Source organism: Bos javanicus, chromosome 3 (assembly GCF_032452875.1).
Source record: "Bos javanicus breed banteng chromosome 3, ARS-OSU_banteng_1.0, whole genome shotgun sequence".
NCBI lineage: Eukaryota > Metazoa > Chordata > Mammalia > Artiodactyla > Bovidae > Bos > Bos javanicus.
Window position 1 is genome coordinate 94,841,626 of NC_083870.1, and position 27,201 is coordinate 94,868,826.

At 38.1% G+C, this 27,201-nt stretch overlaps 1 protein-coding gene across 6 annotated transcripts in view; it reads right to left on the reverse strand.

The window, feature by feature from the left end:
* The window catches only part of OSBPL9 (oxysterol binding protein like 9), a 164,281-nt gene that overhangs the window by 70,168 nt on the left and 66,912 nt on the right, over nt 1-27,201 (reverse strand). For all 6 annotated transcript variants that reach the window (XM_061411993.1, XM_061411994.1, XM_061411991.1 and 3 more), the window contains exon 4: nt 4,370-4,446. In XM_061411993.1, the coding sequence (XP_061267977.1) occupies nt 4,370-4,446 (77 nt within the window). The remainder of the gene's footprint in view (nt 1-4,369; nt 4,447-27,201) is intronic.

Below are 27,201 nucleotides of genomic sequence, written 5' to 3' on the forward strand. Positions count from 1 at the left end.
AACCAACTGTGGAGGGAATATTATCTGCCACTTACAGTCTAATCTGATTCCTAAAATACTTGTCTTCTTATTGGATCATAAATTTCCTAAAACGATGCTACTCATTTACACAACTGCCTAAATTGAAAACTCAGATGACCATTATATCTACTACTGTGGGCAGGAGTACTTTAGAAGAAATGGAGTAGCCATCATAGTCAACAAAAGAGTCTGAAATGCAGTACTTAGATGCAATCTCAAAAACGACAGAATGATCTCTGTTTGTTTCCAAGGCAAACCATTCAATATCACAGTAATTCAAGTCTATGCCCCGACCAGTAAAGCTGAAGAAGCTGAACTTGAACTGTTCTATAAAGACCTACAAGACCTTTTAGAACTAACACCCCAAAAAGATGTCCTTTTCATTACAGGGGACTGGAATGCAAAAGTAGAAAGTCAAGAAACACCTGGAGTAACAGGCAAATTTGGCCTTGGAGGACAGAATGAAGCAGGGCAAAGGCTAACAGAGTTTTGCCAAGAGAACACACTGATCATAGCAAACACCCTCTTCCACAACACAAGAGAAGACTCTACACATGGACATCACCAGATGGTCAATACCGAAATTAGATTGATTATATTCTTTGCAGTCAATGATGGGAGAAGCTCTATACAGTCAGCAAAAACAAGACCAGGAGCTGACTGTGGCTCAGATCATGAACTCCTTATTGCCAAATTCAGACTTAAATTGAAGAAAGTAGGGAAAACACTAGACCATTCAGGTATGACCTAAATCGAATCCCTTATGATTATACAATGGAAGTGATAAATAGATTTAAGGGACTACATCTGATAGAGTGCCTGATGAACTACGGACAGAGGTTCGTGACACTGTACAGGAGATAGGGATCAAGACCATCCCCAAGAAAAAGAAGTGTAAAAAGGCAAAATGGCTGTCTGAGAAGGCCTTACAAATAGCTGTGAAAAGAAGAGAAAAGCAAAGAAGAAAAGCAAAGATATACCCATTTGAATGCAGAGTTCCAAAGAATAACAAGGAGAGATAAGAAAGCCTTCCTCAGCAATCAATGCAAATAAATAGAGGAAAACAACAGAATGGGAAAGTCTAGAGATCTCTTCCAGAAAATAGGAGATCCCAAGGGAACATTACATGCAAAGATGGACTCAATAAAGGACAGAAATGGTACGGACCTAACAGAAGCAGAAGATATTAAGACGAGGTGGCAAGAATACACAGAGGAACTGTACGAAAAAAGAGCTTCACAACCCAGATAATCACAATGGTGTGATCACTCACCTTGAGCCAGACATCCTGGAATGTGAAGTCAAGTGGGCCTTAGGAAGCATCACTACGAACAAAGCTAGTGGAGGTGATGGAATTCCAACTGAGGTATTTCAAATCCTAAAAGATGATGTTGTGAAAGTGCTGCACTCAATATGCCAGCAAATTTGAAAAATGCAGCAGTGGCCACAGGACTGGAAAAGGTCAGTTTTCATTCCAATCCCAAAAAAGGCAATGCCAAAGAATGCTCAAACTACCACACAATTGCACTCATCTCACACGCTAGGAAAGTAATGCTTGAAATTCTCCAAGCCAGGCTTCAGCAATACATGAACCATGAACTTCCAGGTGTTCAAGCTGGTTTTAGAAAAGGCAGAGGAACCAGAGATCAAATTGCCAACATACTCTGGATCATCGAAAAAGCAAGAGAGTTCCAGAAAAACATCTATTTCTGCTTTCTTGACTATGCCAAAGCCTTTGACTGTGTGGATCACAATAAACTGTGGAAAATTCTGAAAGAGATGGGAATACCAGACCACCTGACCTGCCTCTTGAGAAACCTGTATGCAGCTCAGGAAGCAACAGTTAGAATTGGACATGGAACAACAGACTGGTTCCAAGTAAGAAAAGGAGTACCTCAAGGCTGTACATTGTCACCCTGCTTATTTAACTTATATGCAGAGTACATCATGAGAAATGCTGGGCTGGAAGAAGCACAAGCTGGAATCAAGGTTGCTGGGAGAAATATCAATAACCTCAGATATGCAGGTGACACCACCCTTATGGCAGAAAGTGAAGAAGAACTAAAGAGCCACTTGATGAAAGTGAAAGAGGAGAGTGAAAAAGTTGGCTTAAAGCTCTACATTCGGAAAACTAAGATCATGGCATCTGATCCCATCACTTCATGGGAAATAGATGGGGAAGAAATGAAAACAGTGGCTGCCTTTATTCTTTGGGGCTCCAAAATCACTGCAGATGGTGACTGCAGCCATGAAATTAAAAGATGCTTACTCATTGGAAGGAAAGTTATGACCAAGCTAGACAGCATATTCAAAAGCAGAGATATTACTTTGCCAACAAAGGTCCGTCTAGTCGAGGCTACGGTTTCTCCAGTAGTCATGTATGGATGTGATAGTTGGACTATAAAGAAAGCTGAGCGCCGAAGAATTGATGCTTTTGAACTGTGGTATTGCAGAAGACTCTTGAGAGTCCCTTGAAAAGCAAGGAGATCCATCCAGTCCATCCTAAAGGAAATCAGTCATGGGTGTTCATTCAAAGGTCTGATGTTGAAGCTGAAACTCCAATACTTTGGCCACCGGATGCAAAGAACTGACTCATTTGAAAAGACCCTGATGCTGGGAAATATTGAGGGCATGAGGAGAAGGGGATGACAGAGGATGAGATGGTTGGATGGCATCACCAACTCAATGGACATGAGTTTGGATGAACTCTTGGTGTTGGTGATGGACAGGGAGGCCCGGCATGCTGCAGTTCATGGGTTCACAAAGAGTCGGACACAACTGAGGACTGAAATGAACTGAACTTGGAAAGAAATTTATGAAGGAATTCATAGAATTTCTTCATAGTACACCCAAGCCAGATATGCTTATAAAGTTGCTTTTAAAAAGTACAGCTCGCTCACAGAGTAACTTTAGAGATCTCTGATTTCAACTCCATATTCATTTCCTACAGTTTCTTAATAGCCATATCCTCACATATTATTTTAAATAATCTATTTGAACAACTTTCAAAGTGATGGGGAGTTCGCTGTCTTGTAGGACCTGGGATTTCCTAAACTAACTGGTCTAAGTAAGCCAATTCCTGGTATGTGCATGCATGCTTAAGTTGCTTCTGTCATGTCTGACTCTTTGCAACCCCATGGACCGTAGCCCTCCATGCTCCTCTGTCCATGGGATTCTCCAGGCAAGAATACTGGAGTGGATTGCCGTGCCCTCCTCTAGGGGATCTTCCCAACCCAGGGATCAAACCCATGTCTCTTATATATGCTGCATTGGTAGGTGGGTTCTTTACCACCAGCACCCCCTGGGAAGCCCCCATTCCTGATATAGGACAAATTAAGTAGACAAAGGATTACAAAACATCAGTTTTCTATGATTCAGTCCTGTAAATCCAAATAATCAAAACAAAATCCTCTATATATACCACAATATAAGCTCTTTCAATGGAGAACACAGAAAACTATCTTTAGTATGGTAGATTAGACATTTATTGTTTTTGTCACCTAGCATCTTTTTCCCCCATTCTGACTCTGCCTGGGGACAGCAAGGACCACCTTCTCCCCTAACTGCTACATGTTTCTGATGTAGAGGTAAATCCTATTACCAAGAGGTGGAACATATGACTGTGAAATTATGACTGGTTAGGACTGGGAAAGTGACTGAAGCTAAGGTATCAGCACTAATACTCTTAATCCAGAAAGAACAACAGCCTCCTATGGATCTGGAGTTCCACCGACGGGAGGCTGAAATTGCTGCTTCCATTTTACTACCACAAAGGGAGAATCTATCTAAAAATAAAGTCAACCCAGAATAACTTAGACGGAGAAACAGATGGGGATCTGGGTCCTCATGACATTATTTAAATGCCTACTTCAAACCACACCCAAGTTAAATGTGTTTTTTCCTTAAACCAAGTTTGGATTTTTTTCTTTCACTTTCACCCCTAAGAGTACTACCCACAACAGTAACTGCCAAATCCTACAAAAAGAAAAGTAGGTCAACTTCTCAGCACTTTATCTATTATCATGCATTATTATATAATTTGGCTATACCAATAACCAACTTACATATTAAATTTAAAAAATGAGCCTGGCACATTTTAATTTTAACACAGCATTTCAGTTTCAACATTGCCTTGTAATGTTTTGTTTCTAGACAAAAATCAGTATTTTAAGCAGAAGAAAATGACTATAACTTTATATATATTATAACACTGTAAAGGCAAAAATAAACAACTCGGAAATTAAAAGTTTCCATTACATCCTATTAGCTATTTAAAAAAAAAAAACAAACACAGAAAACAAACAAAAAAACCTAGTGAACTATCCAGAAGCCATGTAAAGATTCTTACTTGAAGCTGAAGAGTATGTCGAAGAATAGTTTCTTCTAAGGCATGGATCCACTTCTCTCGCTCATCAGCATCACGAGCTGGAATAAAAGTTTATAAAAAGCAAAACCTTAATACCTACAATACAGCTCCATAATTGGAAGCAAAAATTTTAAATCATGATTCTAAATAGAAAAGGTTTTTGGTTGTGCCATTTCCTTAACAGGTTTTATCTTTCTATTCTTCTCAAATATGCAACCTAATTGCAGCAATTTATAACGAAGAGAATAAATATGTTCAACAATTGCAGGCTACCTTCCCACTGGGAATAATTAGAAAAGTTAAAATAATTTAAAATAACTGTTTTGAAAGCTTCAGAAAATAGCAAGATAGTAAAGAATTAACGGGCCAAAATCTAGGAAAAGACAAACATCCAGCCTGGTATTTAAGGGCCACTGTCCTCCTAGAGGCATTGTATATTTCAAAAGAGGAGTTATAGACTGAGCAACTTCTTAAAAGACTTGTTATTATGTATGAGCAGGGGACATATATACGGGGACTCCATGTACTTTCTGCTTAATTTTTCTGGGAACCTAAAACTACTCTAAAAACATCTGTTGGATGTTTGTCAGGCCAAAAATTAGGAGAGCAAGGCCGACCAACAGTGGTGGCTCTGGCAAACAGCTCAGGTTTTGATTGGGACCTCAAAGGGCTGCACCTTGGGATTAAGAATAAAACAGGGACTTCCCTGGCAGTCCAGTGGTTAAGACTTCACCTTCTAATGCCAAGGTGTGTGGGTTCAACCCCTGGTTAGAGAGCTAAGATCCCACATGCCTGGAGACTACATAAAACAGAAGCAATATTGTAACAAATTCGATACAGACTTTAAACATGGTCCACATCAAAAAAAAAAAAAGACTAAAACAGAATTAAAACCGTTGCTCAGTCATGTGGATCATCCAGAAAAATCCTGATGCCTGAAAGAAATTAAAACTACCCCAAGTTGTTACTGACTCTAAACATCCAGCTAGCAAAAGCAAATGAATATATTTTCTATAGAAAGATAACATCATATCAGCTTCCAAATTATTTTTATAAACAATTTTTAAATACAATGACTAGCACATAACCAAAGATAACCAAAGGTATACAAGGAGACAAAACCACACATAAATGAGAAATCAAATGACAGAAACAGATCAATAAGAGCTCCAGATATTTGAACAAACAGTCCCACAACTGAAAAGTAACTATGTTTTAATTCATTCAATAAAAGACTGGAAACTTTGACAGAGCCTTAGAAACTATTTTATAAATTATACGGGTTCTTTAAATAATTAAATATAAATTACAAAATTAAAACAACATAATAAGCAAAATTAAGAACTCAGTGAATGAGTCTGACAGCAGATTAAATCGGCTAAAGAGACAATGAGAGAACTGGAGAAGAGACCAGAAGAAACTCATCAGAACAAAAGACGAGTCAAAGAGAGAAAATATAGAAGAAAGGGAGAGCAACACAGACAGTAAGAGGGTGTAATATGCATGTGATTGAAATACCAAAAGAAGACAAAAGAGAGAAGGGACTAGAAGCACTACCTGATGAAGAATTTTTCAAAACAAGATGAAAGACATTAAGCCACGGATTTCAGAAGCCCAGGCTTCCCTGGTGGCTCAGACAGTAAAAAAATCTGCCTGTAATGTAGGAGACCCGGGTTTGATCCCTAGATGGAGAAGATTCCCTGGAGAAGGGTATGGCAACCCACTCCAGTATTCTGGCCTGGAGAATTCCATGGACAGAAGAGCCTGGAGGGCTACAGTCCATAGGGTCACAAAGAGTCAGATACGACTGAGTGACTAACACACACAAGAATTCTAAGCAGGCTGAATCAAAGAAAATCCACAGCTAGACCCATCCCAGCCAAAATTTACTACAAACCAAAGACAGAGGAAATATTTTTAAAATAGCTGGGGGTGAGATCTAAACAGTTTTGTAACTATTAGGTGAGGTCACAGAAAAAGTGTACTTTTGGTAGATCAAAAATATTCTATATTAAAATAATTGAAAAGTCATCCCATTAAGGAAACTCCAGACCCAGAAAGTTTTACCAGAGCACTCTGTCAGACATTTATGAAGAAAGAATGCCAATCAAACACAAAATATTCCAGAGAAAAGAAAAAGAAGAACACTCCCCAACTCTTTTAAGGTCAGAATAACTTTGATATTAACCTGACAAGACTATCATAAGAGAAAAAAATTTAAGGCAACTCTAATGCAAAAAGGATATGCAAAAATTCTTTATAAAACTTAATATGTCAAATTGAAGTTGAGTTTATTCCAGAAATACAAGGTTGGTTGAATATGGAAAAAAATCAAGCAACATCAAACAAGATAAAAATACATATGAATAAGGTTAATCACTGTAGCATTGTTTATAATTACAAAATACTATAAAACAACCTAAATGCTTAGATAGAGGAAGATGCTTGAATAAACCATGGAGTACAGTGCAAGTGTAAAAAAGAGAACAAGGAGGATCACTTTTGAGTGATTTGGAGTGATTTTTCAGATATATTATTCGATGAAAACAAAGAAGAAAGAAAGAAGGGGATATAAGAAAATATACTCACATGTGCTGGTTTGTGCAAAATAAATACAAGGAGGATGAACTATAAACTAATGAGATTGGTTACCTGCAAAGCACAGTGGGAAAGTATGGAAATCAGGAAAAACAGGAATGAGTTAGTAGGGGTTCAGAGGCAGCAATACTTCTCTGAATTTATCATTTTGTATATACTTAGACTCTTTAAAGCCACAGTAATATTTCACATTCTCCCCTCAGATAAATAATTTAAATCAACCAGGATGGGGAGAGGGTACCCAAAATACAATGTAATTCTGTGTATGTGTTCAGTCATGTCCAACTCTTTGGGATCTTCATGGACAATAGCCCGCCAGGCTCCTCTGTCCATGGGATTATTCAGGCAAGAATACTGGAGTGGGTTGCAATTTTCCTCTCCAGGGGATCTCCCCAACCCAGGGATTCAGCCCACGTCTCCTGCATCTCCTATATTGGCAGGCAGATTCCTTACCACTGAGCTACCTGGGAAAATATAATATCAACAGTAATAACTTAACCTAACTGTATTACAAATGAATAAGACAACCACACTGAAGGGTACGAGGAATAAAAAAGAAAAAATTAAGCCCAACTAACTTTGAAAACAGTATTCTAACTAGACAATGCAAGGCTAAACCGAAACAGAACCATACACAAATACTGTACAAAAATTGCACAAGTACTATAAATCTGGTTTTCACAGGAGTACAATTGAGCAATTCTGTAACTACAAACAAGTGAATATATTGTAGATAATGCCAACCCTGGTTTCTCAGTGTCTGAGGGAAAAAAATTACAAATGAGGAAAGTGAGAAGGATAGAATGAGCGATATGGTATTAAGAATAGAAAAGGAGGTATCACTATGAACTCAGGGTTCTAGATAGGGAGACAGAAAGACAGGAAGTGCATGAAAAAGAATGGGGGCATGTCAAAAGGAAAAAGGAGCCAAACTGAAGGAGTTCCAAAAACCAAAGCCTAAAGAATGTGAGTAGTATAATAACTGATAGTATTGAATTATAATCCAAAGAATAAAATAAATATCTAAGAGTACACTATTGATATAAATTACTTGAATAAATAGATGGGGAAGAAGGCACAGTTCTTTCTTCAGAAGAATTACAATTCATAAGTATAGCATGAATGAAAGAAATGTTTAAATCACCTGTAGACAAATACAACATTAATAATTACTGAAGGTAGGACTGGCCAATGGCATACTAATAGCTAAAAACAGTGGGCAAAAGTTTGAGGAGAAAGAAGGTATTAGCAGAGTCTCAAAGTATCTCTCCCAATATATTTATTAACTATGAAGGGAAAATCAGTAATTTTATAATGGACAAGTCTGGCAGACACCACCTTAATCCAGTGATCAAGATTAATATCACCAGTAACAAATTTCTTGATATTATATACCACTCTCTCGATATGACCCACTGACAAGGAAACAGCATCACTTCTGTAGTATTCTTACCAAAAACACATAATCTCACTCTAATCATGAGAAAACATCAGATAAACCCAAACTGAGAGGCATTCTACAAAATAACTAAAACTCACCAAAAATGTCAAAGTCACGAAAGACAAGAGGAGTAAGCAACTGTCATAACTAAAGGCAATATGGGATCTGAGATTGAACCCTGGAACAGAAAGGGGCATTAAAAGGGGAAAATCACATGAGCTCTGTGCTTTAGTTAAAAGTATTGTACCAAATGGGTAGAAGATTCAGCTCAGGACATCAGAGTCTGAAAAGGACAAGGAGGGCATACATCAAACCAAGAAACAACCTGGCATTGGGTAACAAAGCCAGCAGGATGAAAAGGAAAATTACACAATGGAAAAGTCCAGCATGGGGAGTCAGAGCCCAAGATGGAGTCTATGCTGGGCAGGGGGATTGGGTCAGGCTGGTACAAGTGGAATGAGGGGACATCCACACAAGGAAGTGGGTGATGATGGGAAACTAACTGCATACAGAGGGATTGATCAAATGAGTAAATATAACAAGGATAAAGGGTTTCTGGTTGTTGGATAGTTACAAAAACGGTAAGGGAGAAAACCAGAATGATTTCTGCAATGTTAGGCTGGAAATACAGGTATCAGTATGAACTAATAGTTTTTAATATTTATGTAAATAAATACATATGGAAATATGTACATGAATACACATGTATGTACACATGTATATAACATTCATATGTTTCTTAGCTCTGAGAGGGCCTGGGCACCATGAGAGCCATCAGCAATAAGTACACCTAGCATCAGGTACTGATTTCTAAATATCTTTCTCCATTACAAGGAACTAGGGCTCCTTGGAAAAATGGTGGATTCCAGGACTGGGACAGGGAAGATAGAAAACTCGCCTGGAACATCTTTTTTGTGCCTGAAAGTTAAAGAAGAAAATACTCAGAGAATGATAGGAACATGTCAACAGAACACAGAAGTCAGCTTAAAAAAAAATCCTACTGGCCAAATTAAGGACACTTTGAGCATTAAAATAATGATAGCAAAGAATTATAATCCATTGAGTAAAACAGGAAACCATGAGTTAGCACTGATACATATATATTGAAGGTTTGCTCAGAAATGGGATTTTGCATAGCTTCAAAATACCCCCACAAAATATCAAGAAAGGAAAAAGATAAAATACCACCTCAATCATGTGATCAAAGTAAATGTCATTAGTTATGGAACAAACTGAAATCCTGTGAAAAGAACAAAGAATCACTTCTGTGATCTTCAGGCCAGATATGTAATCTGCACCATGAAGAAACATTAGGAGAAAACAGAGGGACAGTCTACAAAATAATTAGCCTCTAATCTTTTAAAGTGTCAAAGTCATAAAACTCAAGGAAAGACTGAGTAGCTGTTCCAGACTAAAGGAGACTATTAAATGTGACAACTAAATGCAAACTGTGATTCTGAACCAGATCCTCCTGCTATAAAGGACATTATTGGAACAACTGGCAAAACCTGAATAGACTCGAAGGAGTAGATGGTTTTAATGCATCAATGTTAATTTCCTGATTTTAATGGTTGCATAGTGTGTTTATAAGAAAATTTCCTTGTTTGCAGGAAATAAATATATAATAAAAAAACATTCAGGGGCGATGGGACTTCCAGTTAACAACAACCTTCAAACAGTTTTGGGAGGGCAAAGTTCTTTGTACTGTATTTGCAACCTTATTGTAAATGCAAGATTATTTGAAATTCTTAAAAATTATACTTTAAAAACATTATTATGATAAAGAAGACATAAATAAATGGAAAAACCATTTTATGAGTTAGAATATTCAAATGGATCTACAGATTAAATGCAATGCCAATTAAAATTCCAAAGGCACTTTGGGAAATCAGTCAAACTGATTCTGAAATATAAATCAGGGAACTCCCTGGTGGGCCAGTGCTTAGGATTCAGTGCTTCCACTGCAGGGGAATGGGTTCAGTCCCTGGATGGGGAACCAAAGATCCTGCAAGCTGCCTGACTCGGCCAAAAAAAAAAAAAAGAAAAATGGTACAAAAGGTAAAGAATAGCCAAGTCCTTGAAAAGACAGAAGCATTTTAGAGGGTTTAGTCTATTACATATAAAGTCTTATAAAGCTATAATAATTAAGAAAATGTGATACTGGAACAGGATAAATAATAAACCAATGAAGCAGAACATAGACCAGAAACAGACCCACCCATAAATACAGACACTTGGTTAGTGCTAAGTATGGCTCTGAAGAGCAATAAGGAACAATCTTTCAATAAATGGTGCTAGGATAATATGGGTGAAAAAAAAAATGAAACCTGAACCTACCTTATACTATACACAAAAGTAAAATCCAGGTGATTTCTTAATTCTTAAATGTGAAAGAAAAACAACACATCTTCCAGAAGGTAAAACAGGAGAATATCATCTTAACTTTGGGACAGAAAAAAGCTTCTTAGGGTACAAAACTTAAGCAAGATATAAAGACAACAACTGATAAATCTAACTACATCAATTTGAGAGTAGCACTGAAATATATACATTACCACAAGTGAAAGAGATACCTAGTGGAAAGTTGCTGTATAACACAGGAAGCTCAACTGGTGCTCTGTGACAACCTAGGGGGGTGGTTTGGGATGGGCAGTGGGAGGGAGATTCAAGAGGGAGGGGACATATGTATAATTATGGCTGATTCACATCATTGTATGGTAGAAACCAACACAACATTGTAAAGCAATTATCCTCCAATTAAAAAAAAATCAAAGTACAAACTTAACAATTTGAGTTCATCAAAATACACCACTTAAAGAATATCATGGTAAGCCACTGTGACATATGAAGTCAAAGAACAAGGACTTCAGAGCCAGAACATCCCGTTCAACTCTGAACTTTGCTGTCTATTAACCATATGACTTTCAACAAGTTACTTAACCTTTCTAAGCCTCAGTGTTCTTATCTATAGAAGGAGGACAATAATGGTATCTATAAGATTATTACAAAGGTAAAATGAGTTAGTCCAAATATAACACTTGGACAGGTAAATGGTATAATTATTATTATCATTACTGTTGAGCATTTATTATGACTTATCCCTGACCCCAAGGAACTCAAAAATTTAGTAAGAAGACAGATTTGTACTTAGTTGCATAAATACATGGCTTATGTCACCACCATGCCTGACAAATCCCATGGATAGAGGAGCCTGGTGGGCTGCAGTCCTTGGGGTCACAAGAGTTGCAAAGGACTTACTGATTAAACAACAACAACATCACCACTAAAGGGTGTAAATGAAAAATCAGGGAAGACCTCCTTAAGGAGTTTAGATCTCAAAGAATAAGAATCAGTTTGTGAAGCAGAGAAAGATAAGGATATCCTGAAAGTGGAAGGACATTAACGAAAGACACTGAAGCATGAAAAGAGTACAAATTAGAAAACTGGTTTAAATGTGTGTAGAACAGTGGGCTGATGGGCGAGAAGGAAATGGCAAAAGTTTAGGATCCTATCCCAAGGAGTGTGGATGGACTTTATGACAATGGGAAGCCCCTGAAGAGTTTCAAGCCTAAGAGTGACATGGCCTAATTTGCATGTTTAAAATATCAATCTGGGGCAAAAATAGAGGTGGTATGCCAGTCAGGAAGTGGTTGTGAGGGTGAGGCCTGAACTGAGAAATGTCTGGGACATGACATGAAGTGCCATTCTCACAGCCATCAGGGCACTAAACAGCAAGCACCTTTAAACCTGCCACATCCTCACAATCACCAGATTCTTCCTTGATACAGTCCCTCTCTCCAGCCTTTCTTTCCATCTCTACTGACAACATGCTTGTTCAAGCACTCATATAGTCTCATGCCTGTAAACAAAACATCATCACAAAAGATGTACATGTGCTAACCTCTGCTAGGGTCAGCGCAGCCTGCACACCTCATGCATATTTGAGCTTACATTTCCAGGCTGTTTCCATCAAAAACCTCAATATTCTCTAATACCATACTAGATTTACCTAACCTTCCTGAGTAACAGAAAAGGCCCTCCACATCTTTTATTTCATGCCTCTTATATATGACCTAAACCATCTTCTTATAGGCCCCTAAACACTCTAAATGAACTATTTTCCTGTTGATGGCATACTTTCCCCCTCCTTGAATCTTAACGCTGACTCTACCCTCCTTCCCATCTCTAAGCCCCATGTGCCTCAGAACAAGTTCTACTTCTCCTTTTGACATGCCCCCATTCTTTTTCATTCTCTCTCTCTCTCTGAAACCACGCGTTCATATTGATACCTCCAATTCTAGTCTAACACCACATGGCTTACAGGTTTACTGGCACAAAGACAGACCAATGAAACAGAGGAGAGGCCAAAATGATTTTTGTATGTATGTATGCCAAAATGATTTTTGACAAGGGTGCCAAGACTATACAATGGGGAAAAGACAGTCTTTTCAATAAATGCTACTAGGGAAAGTGGATATCCACAATTCAAAAGAATGAAGGCGGACTCTTAACATCCAAAATCTGGCTGAAAATGTATTTATTTTTATTTATTTATGGTCATGCTATGCATCTTGCAGGATATTAGTTCCCTGACCAGAGACTGAACCTGGGCCCATAGCAGTAAAAGCATGGAGTCCTAACTGCTGAACTGCCAGGGAACTCCCCAAAAATGTTTTAAAGACTTATATGTGAGACCTAAAACTATTAAACTCCTAGAAGAAAACACATGGGGAAATCTTTAGAACATTGGAATTGGCAAGGATTTGTTCAATATGATATCAAAAGCATAGGCAATGAAATTTAAAAATAGACAAACAGAACTATAAAAGAACCCCTTTATCCACAGTTTTGCTTTCCAGAGTTTCAGTTACCCCTCCAGTTAACCAGATGCTAAAATACTAAATGGAAATAAACAATTTATAAGTTTTAAACTGTGTATCATTCTGAGGAACATGATGAAATCTCACATCATCCTGCTTTGTCCTGTCCGGGATCCCCAACCATTAACATAATGTGCTCCTTACAGCCAACAATCAATATTGTCATGGCTCCATGATCCACACTAAGCAGATGATCCTCCTTCCAGTGCATCATTATGTCAATGGTGGCCTAATAATACTTCCCAAGGCCTATATCATTCACCTCACTTCATCTCATCACTAGTCATTTTATCATCTCACATCATACAATAAGATACTTTGAAAGAAGTCACATTCACATAACTTTTACTATCGTATACTACAATCGTTTTATGTTACTGTTAGTTATTGTTAATCCCTTACTATGGCTAATGCATAAATTATACCTAATGATAGGTATGTATGTATAGAAAAAAACATTAGGTATATATAGAGTTCAGTACTATGTGCAGTTTCAGGCATCCACTGGGTGCCTTGGAGTATATCCCTGTGATAAAGGGGGGACTAATGTACAACAAACTTAAAAATTTCTGTGCATCGAAGGAAACAATCAATAGAGAAATAGAAATATTTTCCCCTATAGAATAGGGGAATAACTGTAAATCACATATATGATAAGGAGTTAATATCCAAAATACATGAAGGACTTCTACAACTCAACAACAACAACAACAAAAATTTTAAATGGGCAAAGAACAGCACTCAAACAAGAAAAAGAAATAAAAAGTACCCAGATTGGAAGAGGCAAAACTGTCTTTATATGCAAATGACATGATACCATACACAGAAAATTCTATAAAGACTCCACACAAAAACTATTAGAACTGATAAACGAATTCAACAAGGTAGCAGGATATCATATTAACTTGCAGAAATCTGTTGCATTTATTTACACCATCAATGAAGTATCAAAAAGGCAAAGTTTTTAAAAAATCCCTTTTAAAATCCCATCAAAAAGATAAAATGGTTAGGTACAAAACATGACCAAGGAAGTAAAAGATTTAGATGCTGAGAACTATAAAATATTGATAAAGGAAACTGAAAATGATTCAAATAAATGGAAAAACATCCCATGCTCTTGGATTGTAAGAATTAATATTGTTAATTTGGCCATACTACTCAAAGCATTCTACAGATTTAATGTGATGGCTACCAAACTACTCATGACATTTTTCACAGAACTAGAACAAACAATCTACAAATAATCTTAAGATTCATATGGAGCCGTAAAAGACCCCAAGTTGCCAAATCAATCCTGAGCAAAAAGAACAAAGCTGGAGACACAACCCTACCAGACTTCAGACAACATTACAAAGTTACAGTAATCAAAACAGCATGGTTGGGGGGATAAAAACAGATAAATGGATCAACAGAATGGAACAGAGAACCAAGAAATAAACCCACACACCTACAGTCAATTAATCTTCAAAAAATGAGGTAAGAATATACCATGGAAAAAAACTGTCTCTTCAGCATGCGGGGTCAGGATAACTAGACAACCACATGTAAATCAATGAAGTTAGAATACACCCTCACACCATCCACAAAAATAAACTCTAAATGGCTAAAGTAAAAGTGAAAGTCACTCAGCCATGTCCAACTCTTTGCCACCAGGCCAGAATACTGGAGTGGGTAACCTTTCCCTTTTCCAGGGGAATCTTCTCAACCCAGGAACTGGGGTCTCCTGCATCGCAGGTGGATTCTTTACCAAATGAGCAATGAGGGAAGCTAAATGGCTAAAGACTTAAATATAAGAAAAGACACCATAAAACTCCTAGAAGAGAACATAAGCAAAACATTCTCTGACATAAATTGTATCAATTTAAAAAAAAAATCTGACTCCCAAGGCAATAGGAATAAAAGCAAAAATAAATAAATGGGACCTAATCAAACAAAAGCTTTTGCAGAGCAAACGAAAAGACAACCTACAGAATGGGAGAAAATACTTGTGAATGATGCAACTCACAAGGGCTTAATTTTCAAAATATACAGACAGCTCATAACTAGACCACATAACGTTTTTGTGAGGTTTAAATGAGATAATTAATCCATACAATATTTACCACAGTATCTAACATAAACTTAAACATCAATATGGTAAATTCACAGATAAAGAGAACAGATTTGTGGTTGCCAAGGGTGAGGCAGAATGGAGGAGGAAAGGATCGGGAATCTGGGATTAGCAGATGCAAACTATTATACACAGGATGGATAAACAATAAAATCCTATGGTATAGCACAGGGAACTACATTCAACATCCTGTGATAAATCATAACAAAGCAGAATATATATAACTGAATCCCTTGGCTATATAGCAGAAATTAACACAACACTGCACATCAACTATACTTCAATAAAGTTTAAAAATATATGCTATTCTTATCACACACAGCCTTAAGAGAAAACAAGTTCTACTAATAATCTAATAGATGATTAGTTACAGAAAATGAGTTAGGAGGAGATTATTGGTAACTTCTAATTCCCAATGCCTGGCTTATATAGAAACAATATATGGTACACAGAAAGAGAAACAGTATTCATCCAGTAAGTAAAATACTTCTATTTACAGGATTTTTAATTACATATCTATTCACATTTCCTCCATTATACACATTTAAAATACATTTTTAGACAAGTTTCCAAAACTCTGATACCTTACCATTCCTGATCCACTATTTAGGAATCTGTCCTCCTTGTCATATTTTCTTCTCTATGAATAAACTACTGCTTGTTTGCAGAAGGAAGTGGTTATTTCCCTGTTCTGTAACTGAAGTAAAAAGAAGAAATAGCCTCTATAATCAGGAAGCTCTCTTTTTCTCTGAAAGTTGTTGTGAAATGAAAACATTACAAAAAAATCATATTTACAAGATCAAATGCTGAGACACTCCTCAAATATCTACTGAGCCCCATTATGCATCAGGTACTATCTTGGCGTTACAGGCAAAGATAGTGTTAGTCACTCAGTCGTGTCTGACTCTTTACAATCCCATGAACTGTAGCTCACTAGGTTCCTCTGTCCATGGAATTTTCCAGGCAAGAATACTGGAGTAGGTTGCCATTCCCTTTTCCAGGGGGATCTTCCCAACACAGGAATCAAACCCAGGTCTCTGGCATTGCAGGCAGATTCTGTACTGTCTAAGTCACTAGGTCTCCCATATGGCAAGTGGATTCTTTGCTGTCTGAGCCATGAGGGAAGCCCATGAGTACTGAAGTGGGTAGCCTATTCCTTCTCCAGGGGATTGTCCTGACCCAGGAATTGAACTGGAGTCTCCTGTGTTGCAGGCGGATTCTTTACCAGCTGTGCTACCAGGGAAGCACAGGCAAAGATAAAACAATTCATAATCTCAAGCAACTTAGTCTCTTGGAAAGTATAACCATTTGGTTGAATAGTGTATTGTTTTAAGTATCTCCACCCATTCTAATACATGCTTATTAGCATCCTAGTCATTCTTGTGAACTACATTAAAATGTCACTTTCTCCCTATATGTTGCTCATGATAAAGGGATCTGCTCTTTCCTTCTTTAAATTTATTCAAATGTTCCCACACTCAGGTAGTATATGAATATATGTTGCACTAGTCACTGTCTTAGGCATTAGGGGTACAATTTTGAGTTTACAGATCTAGTCCAGCAATAATCAGATCCAAACCTACCTTTTCTATCCTCCCAATACACTCCTCCACAAACCAGTACATTTCAGTTACACTGTACTTACTGTACTCACAATTCTCAGCTTTTGCTCAAGTTGTTCCTTCCACTGAAATGCCAAAGACTTGCCTCTATCTGTGTAAATAATACAAGCTAACTCTATTGAGCACTTAATTTGTGTCAGCACTGTCTGACACCTTTGTCTAAATGCATATTAACTAATTAAATCCTCACAACAACTACATGAGACAGGTATTATTATTATCCTTATTTTCCAGAATAGAGAAATAGAAAAGTTTGGTATTTTGCATTGGTATACCACCAAGAAGGGCTTTCCTGGTGGCTCAGCTGGTAAAGAATCTGCCTGAAATGTAGGAGACCTGGGTTCAGTCCCTGGGTTGGGAAGATCCCCTGGAGAAGGGAACAGCTACCCACTCCAGAATTCTGGCCTGGAGAATTCCATGGACTGTATAGTCCATGGGGTCACAAAGAGCGACACAACTGAGCGACGTTCACATACCACCAAGAAAGGAGACAGCAAAAATTAAGTCTCTAGGTTTCAAGTAACCCTACCTTTGTTAAATAAGCCTCATTCCATGCCCTTCTTATTAGACAAAGTCCTCCTCAAAAGATAACAATATAAACTTTTCTGCCTTGGAAATAGTATATGAAATAGAAAAAAACAAGAGCTCAAAACTCTAATCAGAAAACCTGGATTCAGGTCGCAGTGTCACTAATTTTGTGTGACCTCAGGAGGGCAGTACTTAATAAAAGAGATATATATACACACAAATTTTAAGAAGGGGTTTTAACATCACCAACCAGCTCAAAGGTCTACAGTGAAAAGTGGATAATAAGATATATGACAACGTTTAGGGTACAGGTATCCTTAGGGCAAACCTCTTTTCATGACAACATTAACATGCTATCTGTGTTTTTCACTATGTTGACATTTGCAACAATGGTGCAAGAGCAATGGTGGTGCAACTCAATACATCAGCACCAGTAGAGCCCATGGCATCGAACTAAACTTGTCGTCATTATATTCTTCACCACCATGAACAAGAAAAAAAAACAAAAACCCCTGTTTTACTCAAGAATGCCCTTGAAGAAATAGTAAATATGATGACATCTTGATCCTTCAATGTATGTTTCTGAAATAATCTGTGTGGGAAATACACTGCTGCTACATCAAAGTATAATGACTATCTCAAGCCAAAGCACTTGTGCAATTGTCTGAGTTGTGAATCAAGTGGCTTTTTTCTCATGTGTTTGTGTGCTCAATAGTGTCTGCCTCTTTGCTACCCCTTGGACTGTAGCCCACCAGGCTTCTCTGTCCATGGGATTTCCCAGGCAAGAATACTAGATGGAGTGGGTTGCCATTTCCTTCTCCAGGGGATCTTCCAGACCCAGGGGTCAAACCTGCATCTCCTGTGTCTCCTGCATTCCAAATGATTCTTTACCTGCTGAGCCACTGGGGAAGCCTCTTCTTTTCTCATGGAAAATCATTTTTACTTGAAAGAACAATACTGACAAACCATATTATTCACACTGGGGTATTTTGCAGACATTTCCTTGAAAATAACCTGTCATTTGACAGTATTTGCTGCCAATTATAAAACTGAGGTTTCAAAGCAAACATTAGCATTTTAGAAAAGCTATATTCACCAGGCACCATGACTCTGACAGAGTCTCAATACTTAAAGCCTTTCTGGATGAGTTTGGGACAATATCAACAAATATAATTTTTTATGTGGTATGCTGAAATGTATCAGTATGGAAGATCTGCATATGACCAATGCATGATGTTGCAAAATGATACATAAAGATCCATTCAAAATACCAGACAGACCAATGGATTTAAATGTAATATTTTCATATATAAATTTAATTGTTATAGTTAAATTCCACACTGCAACTAATCTTTAAGAAATTTATCACTTGTTGAGTTTGGGTCAATTATCAAAGAAGAATATTCACCATTATCTGAAAAGGTTATTAAAGGACTCCTTTTTCTAACTATGTATCTGTATGAGACTATATTTTCTTCATATACTTCAACCAAAACAACATATCACAAAGACTGAATGCAGAAACAGGTATAAGAACACTGCCATCTTCTATTAAGCCAGACATTTAAAAATTTTTCAAAAATGTAAAACAATGTTTCTTCTCACTAATTTTTTTTCATTTGGGAAAATGGCTATTTTCCCAATCTGATGAATATACTCTTTTTTTATAAACCCCAAGTCCTTTTTATTTTTTATTGGAGTATAGTTGCTTTACAATATTGTGTTGATTTCTGCTGTACAACGAAGTAAATCAGCTATGAAAGTGAAAGTCGCTCAGTCATGTCCAACTCTTTGCCACCCCATTGACTATACAGTCCATGGAATTCTCCAGGCCAGAAAACTGGAGTGGGTAGCCTTTCCCTTCTCCAGGGGATCTTCCCAATACAGGGATCAAACCCAGGTCTCCCGCACTGCAGGCAGATCTTTACCAGTTGAGCCACAAGGGAAGCCCACTGGAGTGGATAACCTATCCCTTCTCCATGGGTCTTTCCTACCCAGGAATTGAACCGGGATCTCCTGCGTTGCAGGTAGATTCTTTGTATACATATATCCCCTCTCTCTAGGATATTTCTCCCATCCCCCTCCATGCCACCCATCTAGGTCATCACAGAGCACCAAGCTGAGCTTCCTGTGCCATACAGCAGGTTCCCACTAGTTACCTATTTGATACATGTTAGTGTATATATGTCCCAATCTCCCAATTCACCCCACCACCAACCACCCTGGTGTTCAGTGTCTCTTCTCCATGTCTATGTCTCTATTTGTACCCTGCAAATAGGTTCATCTATATAATTTTCCTAGATTCCATATATATGATACCTATTCTCTTAATTTTCAAAAACCTACATGTCCTTAGCAACTAAATGATACTCATAATTATCAAATAATAATCTATCATTTTCTCAAATGATACTTCTTCATGAGGTGTATGCTAAAACTTGACTCCCCAACGAAGCATTTCCTATTCCCCATATCTTGCTGTACCTCTTCTTTTCTTCATTGTACTTATCGCTTCTTTTATATATGTGTGTGTATGTGTGTATATATATATTTTTTATATATATACACACATATATATATATTTGGAGAAAGTAATGGCACCCCACTCCAGTACTCTTGCCTGGAAAATCCCAGGGATGGAGGAGCCTGGTAGGCTGTAGTCCATGGGGTCGCTAAGAGTCAGACACAACTGAGCGACTTCACTTTCACTTTTCACTTTCATGCATTGGAGAAGGAAATGGCAACCCACTCCAGGGTTCTTGCCTGGAGAATCCCAGGGACGGCGGAGCCTGGTGGGCTGCCCCTCTATGGGGTTGCACAGAGTCGGACACGACTGAAGCGACTTAGCAGCAGTAGCAGCAGCAGCAGTTTATATATATTTATGTATGCTTATTATTTATTATCTGTCTCCTATCACAGAAATGTAAGCTCAAAAAAAAAGAAAAAGAAATGTAAGCTCCACAAAGGCTGGCATCTTGATTCATTTCATTTATTTATGTATCCCAAGTCCCTAGAATTATGCCAGGCAAACAAGTGTTCAATAAATATTTGTTGAATGAGGAATAATGATTGCACTATTCGGTGTATGGTTTACCTAATGTTTTATATTTGGAATCTAAAAATAGGTTGGATTTCCTAAGAAATCATTATTTTTGCTTAGCATCCTTTAAAGCTGCTCCCTCAAAGATTTATGAACAGTTTTAGCTAAAGTCTCCAAACTGCTGAATAAAACACAAGCAAATATTTACAAAAGTGTTCTCCCCCACAACTTCTGCTTTGACTATCTGAAGCAATACTGTGCTTCTGGACAGAGTCAGCACTGCATTGGGCAACTGGATATCTTTGATTCAGTCAAAGTAGACAGTGAAAATGGGTTATTTTCAATTCATTCTACAACCAGAAGCTTCCAAGTCAAGTTATTCCCAGTAAATAAAAATCTTCACCATATGTAAATATAGCCTAAGAATTTTAGCTGCTGCAGAAGATGTGCCCTAACTACTTCAACTCCAGCTTTTGGTAAAGGGGTCACTATTCCTTAATCATAAATTTAAGAAAAATTAAGATTTGAGTTTTCAATCTTTAAGACTTACAATACTAGAGGAGAAAAGCTGTGACAGAAGAGAAACAAAAACAGATTCCAAGCCTGAGAAAGGTCGGATGCACCACTGCTGGCTCGGAGGTACAGGGGTTCATATGCAAGAACCAGGGAGAGCCTTCTAGGAGTTAAAGGCACCCCCAGCTGACAGTTAACAAGGAAATGGAACCTCAGTGCTATAACGATAAGGAACAAGATTCTGCCAACAACTTGAATGAGCATGGAACCTGATTCTTCCCAGAGTATGCCAATAAGAGTCCAGTTAGCACTTTGATTTTAAACTTGTTAGACCTGGAACAGAGAAATCGGCAGAGCTGGAGGAACCAGTCCCTACCTACAAAACCGAGAGATAATAAATCTGTGTAGTTTTAAGCCATTCCCACACACAAAAAAGACAATACTAAGGAGGGGAGGGAAAAAAAACGTTAGAAATAGGTTGGTTTTAGAGACCTCACCCAGACATCAATAAAGAGGGAGATTTGGCAGAAAAAAAGACTAGAGAAAAAGGAGAGAAGGAAACTGAAGAGGATCCATATAGATACTGAAAGAAGTGATAAAGACCTGGACTATGCAAGTGACTTAGGAAATAGAAAAAGGGTAGAAGCCAATGGCCATGGTTACTCAAGCGATACATGGAAAATGTGGTAGATGCAGATGTAGAGAAAGAGAAGTCTTCCAATTTGGCTAACTGGGTAAATGAAAGTGCTATTCCACAACATAGAGAATACAGAAAGAAAAACAGTTTGCGAATGGCTGGTTGTAAAATATTATTTTGGGTTTGAAGAGACCTAGATTCAATGAATCCTGAAATTTGGTAAACCTGATCTGAAAAATCTTATTTAAGTTTTACAGAATTCATTCATTTTTACTGTTAGTATATATATTGCTAGAAAATACTCCCTCTCCAGGAGAAGCCAAAGAGTAGAGTACATCTTTAATGCATTCTGGGGAAGAGAAGGGAGAGAGGGATCAGTTCAGTTGCTCAGTCGTGTCCGACTCTTTGTGACCCCATGGACTGCAGCATGCCAGGCCTCCCTGTCCATCACCAACTCCCAGAGTTTACTCAAACTCATATCCATTCAGTCAGTGATGCTATCCAACCATCTCATCCTCTGTCGTCCCCTTCTCCTCCTGCCCTCAATCTTTCCCAGGATCAGGGTCTTTTCAAATGAGTCAGCTCTTTGCATCAGGTGGCCAAAGTATTGGAGTTTCATCTTCAACATCAGTCCTTCCAATGAATATTTAGGACTGATTTCCTTTAGGATGGACTGACTGGATATCCTGGAAGTCCAAGGGACTCTCAAGAGTCTTCTCCAATGCCACAGCTCAAAAGCAGCAATTCTTTGGTGCTCAGCTCTCTTTATTGGAGAAGGAAATGACAACCCACTCCAGTATTCTTGCCTAGAGAGTCCTGTGGACAGAGGAGCCTGGTGGGCTGCCATCTATGGGGTCACACAGAGTCAGACACGACTGAAGTGACTTAGCAGCAGCAGCAGCAGCAGCTTTCTTTATGGTCCAACTCTCACATCCATACATGACTACTGGAAAAACCACAGCCTTGGCTAGATGGACCTTTGTTGGCAAAGTAATGTTTCTGCTTTTTAACATGCTGTCTAGGTTGGTCATAACTTTTCTTCCAAGGAGTAAGCATCTTTTAATTTCAAGGCTGCAGTCATCATCTGCAGTGATTTTGGAGCCCCCTAAAATAAAGTCTGTCACTGTTTCCCCATCTATTTGCCATGAAGTGATGGGACCAGATGCCATGATCTTAGTTTTCTGAATGTAGAGCTTTAAGCCAACTTTTTCACTCTCCACTTTCACTTTCATCAAGAGGGTCTTTAGTTCTTCTTCACTTTCTGCCATAAGGGTGGGGTTGTGTACATATCTGAGATTATTGATATTTCTCCCAGCAATCCTGATTCCAGCTTGTGCTTCTTCCAGCCCAGCGTTTCTCATGATGTACTCTGCATAGAAGTTAAATAAGCAGGGTGACAACATACAGCCTTGACATACGCCTTTTCCTATTTGGAACCAGTCTGTTGTTCCATGTCCAGTTCTAACTGTTGCTTCCTGACCTGCATACAAGTTTCTCAAGAGGCATGTCAGGTGATCTGGTATTCTCATCTCTTTTAGAATTTTCCACAGCTTATTGTGATCCACACAGTCAAAGGCTTTGGAATAGTCAATAAAGCAGAAATAGATGTTTTTCTGGAACTCTCTTGCTTTTTTGATGATCCAGCGGATGTTGGCAATTTGATCTCTGGTTCCTCTGCCTTTTCTAAAACCAGCTTGAACATCTGGAAGCTCACGGTTCACGTATTGTTCACCTATTGTTGAAGCCTGATTTGGAGAATTCTGAGCATTACTTTTCTAGCGTGTGAGATGACTGTGATTGCGCAGTAGTTTGAGCATTCATTGGCATTGCCTTTCTTTAGGACTGGAATGAAAACTGACTTTTTCCAGTCCTGTGGCCCCTTCTGAGTTTTCCAAATTTGTTGATATACTGAATGCAGCACTTTCAGAGAGGGATGGAAGGAGGCAATTTTGAGAAGTTGAAGCCAACTACTAGTTCATGAGGATAAATACAGTTTGACTCTTAAATAATATGGGTTTGAACTGCATGGGTCTACTTCTACATGAATTTTTAAACAGTAAATACTGTAGTACTACACAAATCATGGCTGTTTAAATCCAGATTTGGGAGGACAGATATAGAGGAACCACAGATACAGAGGGTTGGCTAGAAATTGTAGGTAGATTTTCAACTGCTCAGTGGACCAGGACACCTACCCCATATCTTGTTCAAGGGTCAACTGGAAAGAATGTCAAAAATACTTTCACTGACTACCAAAGTTAAGAGTTATTCAGAAAAAAAGAATGCTGTTACAGAATCACTCAACTTTTGAATTAGGCAATGAAAGGAAAGAGAGGGGGAAAGTTAATACATGTTAGAAAATTCAGGAAGAAAATGAAAGCAGGGCAAGTAAAAAATATATATATATAATAAAAGAGAATTTGCTACCTAATTCTTTTGTCTACTTCCAAAGTGCTGTGCTGAGTCACTCAGTCGTGTCCAACTCTTTGCAACCCCATGGACTGTAGCCTGCCAGGTACCTCTGTCCATGGGGTAAACAAGGCCAAAATAGGTGTGGCCTAACAAAGTGACAGAATCAATCTAAGAAGAAACTATTATGTTACTTTATGTTATTTTATTATGTTTATATGATTATGTTACTTTAAAGAGAGTTTTCTGAAGACAGGTATTATTCCTTATACAGAGAGGATAGGGAGACCCTTTAGACTTAAACAAAATATATAGGGAATTCCCTGGAGGTCCAGGGGTCAAGACTCTGCACTTTCACTGCTGAGGACATGAGTTCAATCCCTGGATGGGGAACTAAGATCCTGCAGGCTGCATAGCGTGGCCAAAAGAAAACAATGTAATATATATGCAAATAGGTCTTCAGTACATAAAGTACAGTAGAAACACTGCTGCATTATAATCTTCAAAATATTCCCAGTGAACAACCTTTCTGAAGGCTTCACTCTTTGTCCCCAGTAACTCTCCAAGGAAATCTGCTCAGGGCACAAAGCTATCAATAAGTTACTTCCTTCCTTCTCTATATTTAGCTGTAAGCTCTTAATATAATATCCTGACCTTTCTTTAGGAAAGTATATATTTCCAGACCAAGACTGCAATATAAACTTGCATAACCTCAGTGCATCTCACATGATTTAACTCTGACAAAACACAGTCTAGATATAGTAACATGTCATTGATTCAGCCCTACCTACAATTTAGGACTTAAATGATTTATACCAAATCACTATGCTTAAACCAACTCACTAAGTACAAAGTGTAAATAACAATAAAAGAAATTCTTAATGATGATAAACATGCTAAAAAAAATACATCATACAACAATGTTAGCTTAATTCTAGTGTCCACAGATAAAGCTAGAAAAGGGCATTTCTTTTCAGATAGCCTATAATTCAGATTTGCTTCTCTCTGTCTACCATGAACTAACCTGTTCATATTAGTAAAATATTACATTTATGGCACTACCCTGACTTATTTCACTAGCCTAAAAATTTAGATTCCTGAAAGGAAAGGACTCCAGTTAGTTCACATTCAAAAGTGCTGCAAGATGGCTAGAATTTCCACACAGAGAACATGGTCAAGAATTAATTGATATACTTCAGTCGTATTCTACTCGTGGTCTTCCCATTAACAAATCAGAGTACACTGTGTTCTAGTATAAGTCAGATACTGATCCCCAGGTGTGAGCACTTCTTTCCAAGCCTAAGTTGCTGACCTTCTGATACTTCTTAATTGAAGACTATTTTTCTCAGGGATCTGAAGCCCTGAGGCTTCCTTCAGTGGGAGAATATCACCTGTTTTTCTTAAACAATTGCATTTACCCTGACATAGTCCAAAATTACGTTTTCATTAAAAAAAAAAAATATATATATATATATATGTGTGTGTGTGCATTGAGGGCATGTGTCCACAGCAGGTAGGCACTGGGGACACTGCAGTGAAAAAGACACAGTCCTTAATACATCTGAAAGAACAGTGCTGCCATCCTCCCATTACTCTGTCAGAAAGCCTGGGATAATTCTGCACTCCTTTCCCCCTATCTTCTTAGAAACGGTCACCAAAATCTGCCTGTCATATCCATTTTTCTGTGTTTATCCTCTCTGGGGCACTCTTATTGCCTTTGTTCAAGACCCCATCACCTCCTACCAGAACCTCTGCAGTAAGCTCCAAACCAGGCATCCTGCCTCCAATCTCACTTCTCTTCAAAGCATTCCACAAACAGCTCCCAGTGTTCCTTCTAAGCCACAAAAGGGATCATGACATTTCCATGACTAAAATAACTGATGTTTCTCACTAACTTATAGAAAAGGGGTTTTAGTTTATCATTCTGGTATATGAGACCTTTGATGATCTATCTAGTTCCAAACAGAACTCAAGCTCCTTTTCCTCACCTCCAATGTATTCTCAAATGTACTGCACTTCCTACATTTCTTTTTCATCCTTCCAAGCTTGTACACATACTTTCCCTTTATCTGGAACGTGCTTCTCCTTTCTTTCTGTGAAGTTTGGTAAATGTTCTTTCTTTTCACTTCTCTTCCTGCCTGACTACATCTCATTTGAAGTATTTTCCATCCTTCAAAATCCGTATCAAAACCATCTCTTCTGTGACGTCTTCCTGCCTCCATCAGTTCTCTTTTCTACATCTCAGTACATCTCTATCACTTTTACATTGCACTGTAACTAGCTGTTTCAAACTAAATCATTTGGATAAGTGATTTAGCACTTTCTGCCTCAGTTTCCTCAAAACTATTTCTTAGGGTTGTTAAAAGAGGGAAATGAGAAAACACATGTTAAGCTCAAGCTGCTATCCTCATTGTCATCTTTCTAGTAAATATTCCCATAGTCCTTCCTCCTACTAAACTGAGAGCTCCCTGACTAGCAGGGAATCAGCTTTCTATCCCTCATATCGTGCTCTTGCCTGTGGCATTTTCAAAAACCTTATTTGGGTTACCTCTAACCCAAACCCTTAGCTAGAAAAAGGAGAAAAGGGAAAACCAAAAACAGCAGCAGAATGATCATCAGCAACTTCATAAAATAAAAAACAATAATAACAACAGCTACTATTTTTTGAGCACTGCTATTTATCAGGCACCATATTGAGTATTTATATACATTTTCTCTAACAGTACAATTCTGGAGCTTGGTATTACCATCCTCCTTTTACTGATGACCCCCTGCTCCACATTTAGGTTTCTCAGGGAGGCAGGACTTCCTCTGCAAAGGAGGAATAAATATTGTAAGATATATTGGCCTATTTTCCTCAATAACTTGAGCATGCTATCTCAGTTGACATATTATGAGAACTCTGCAATCAGAATAGAAGTAAAATTAAACAGGGTACAGGTCAATGTGTGTTTGATATGCTGCCTTTAAATCCATACAGAGACATTCCTGAGACTCTCTTCAGCCACACTTCCAAGCCTCCCTCACACTTGGTGA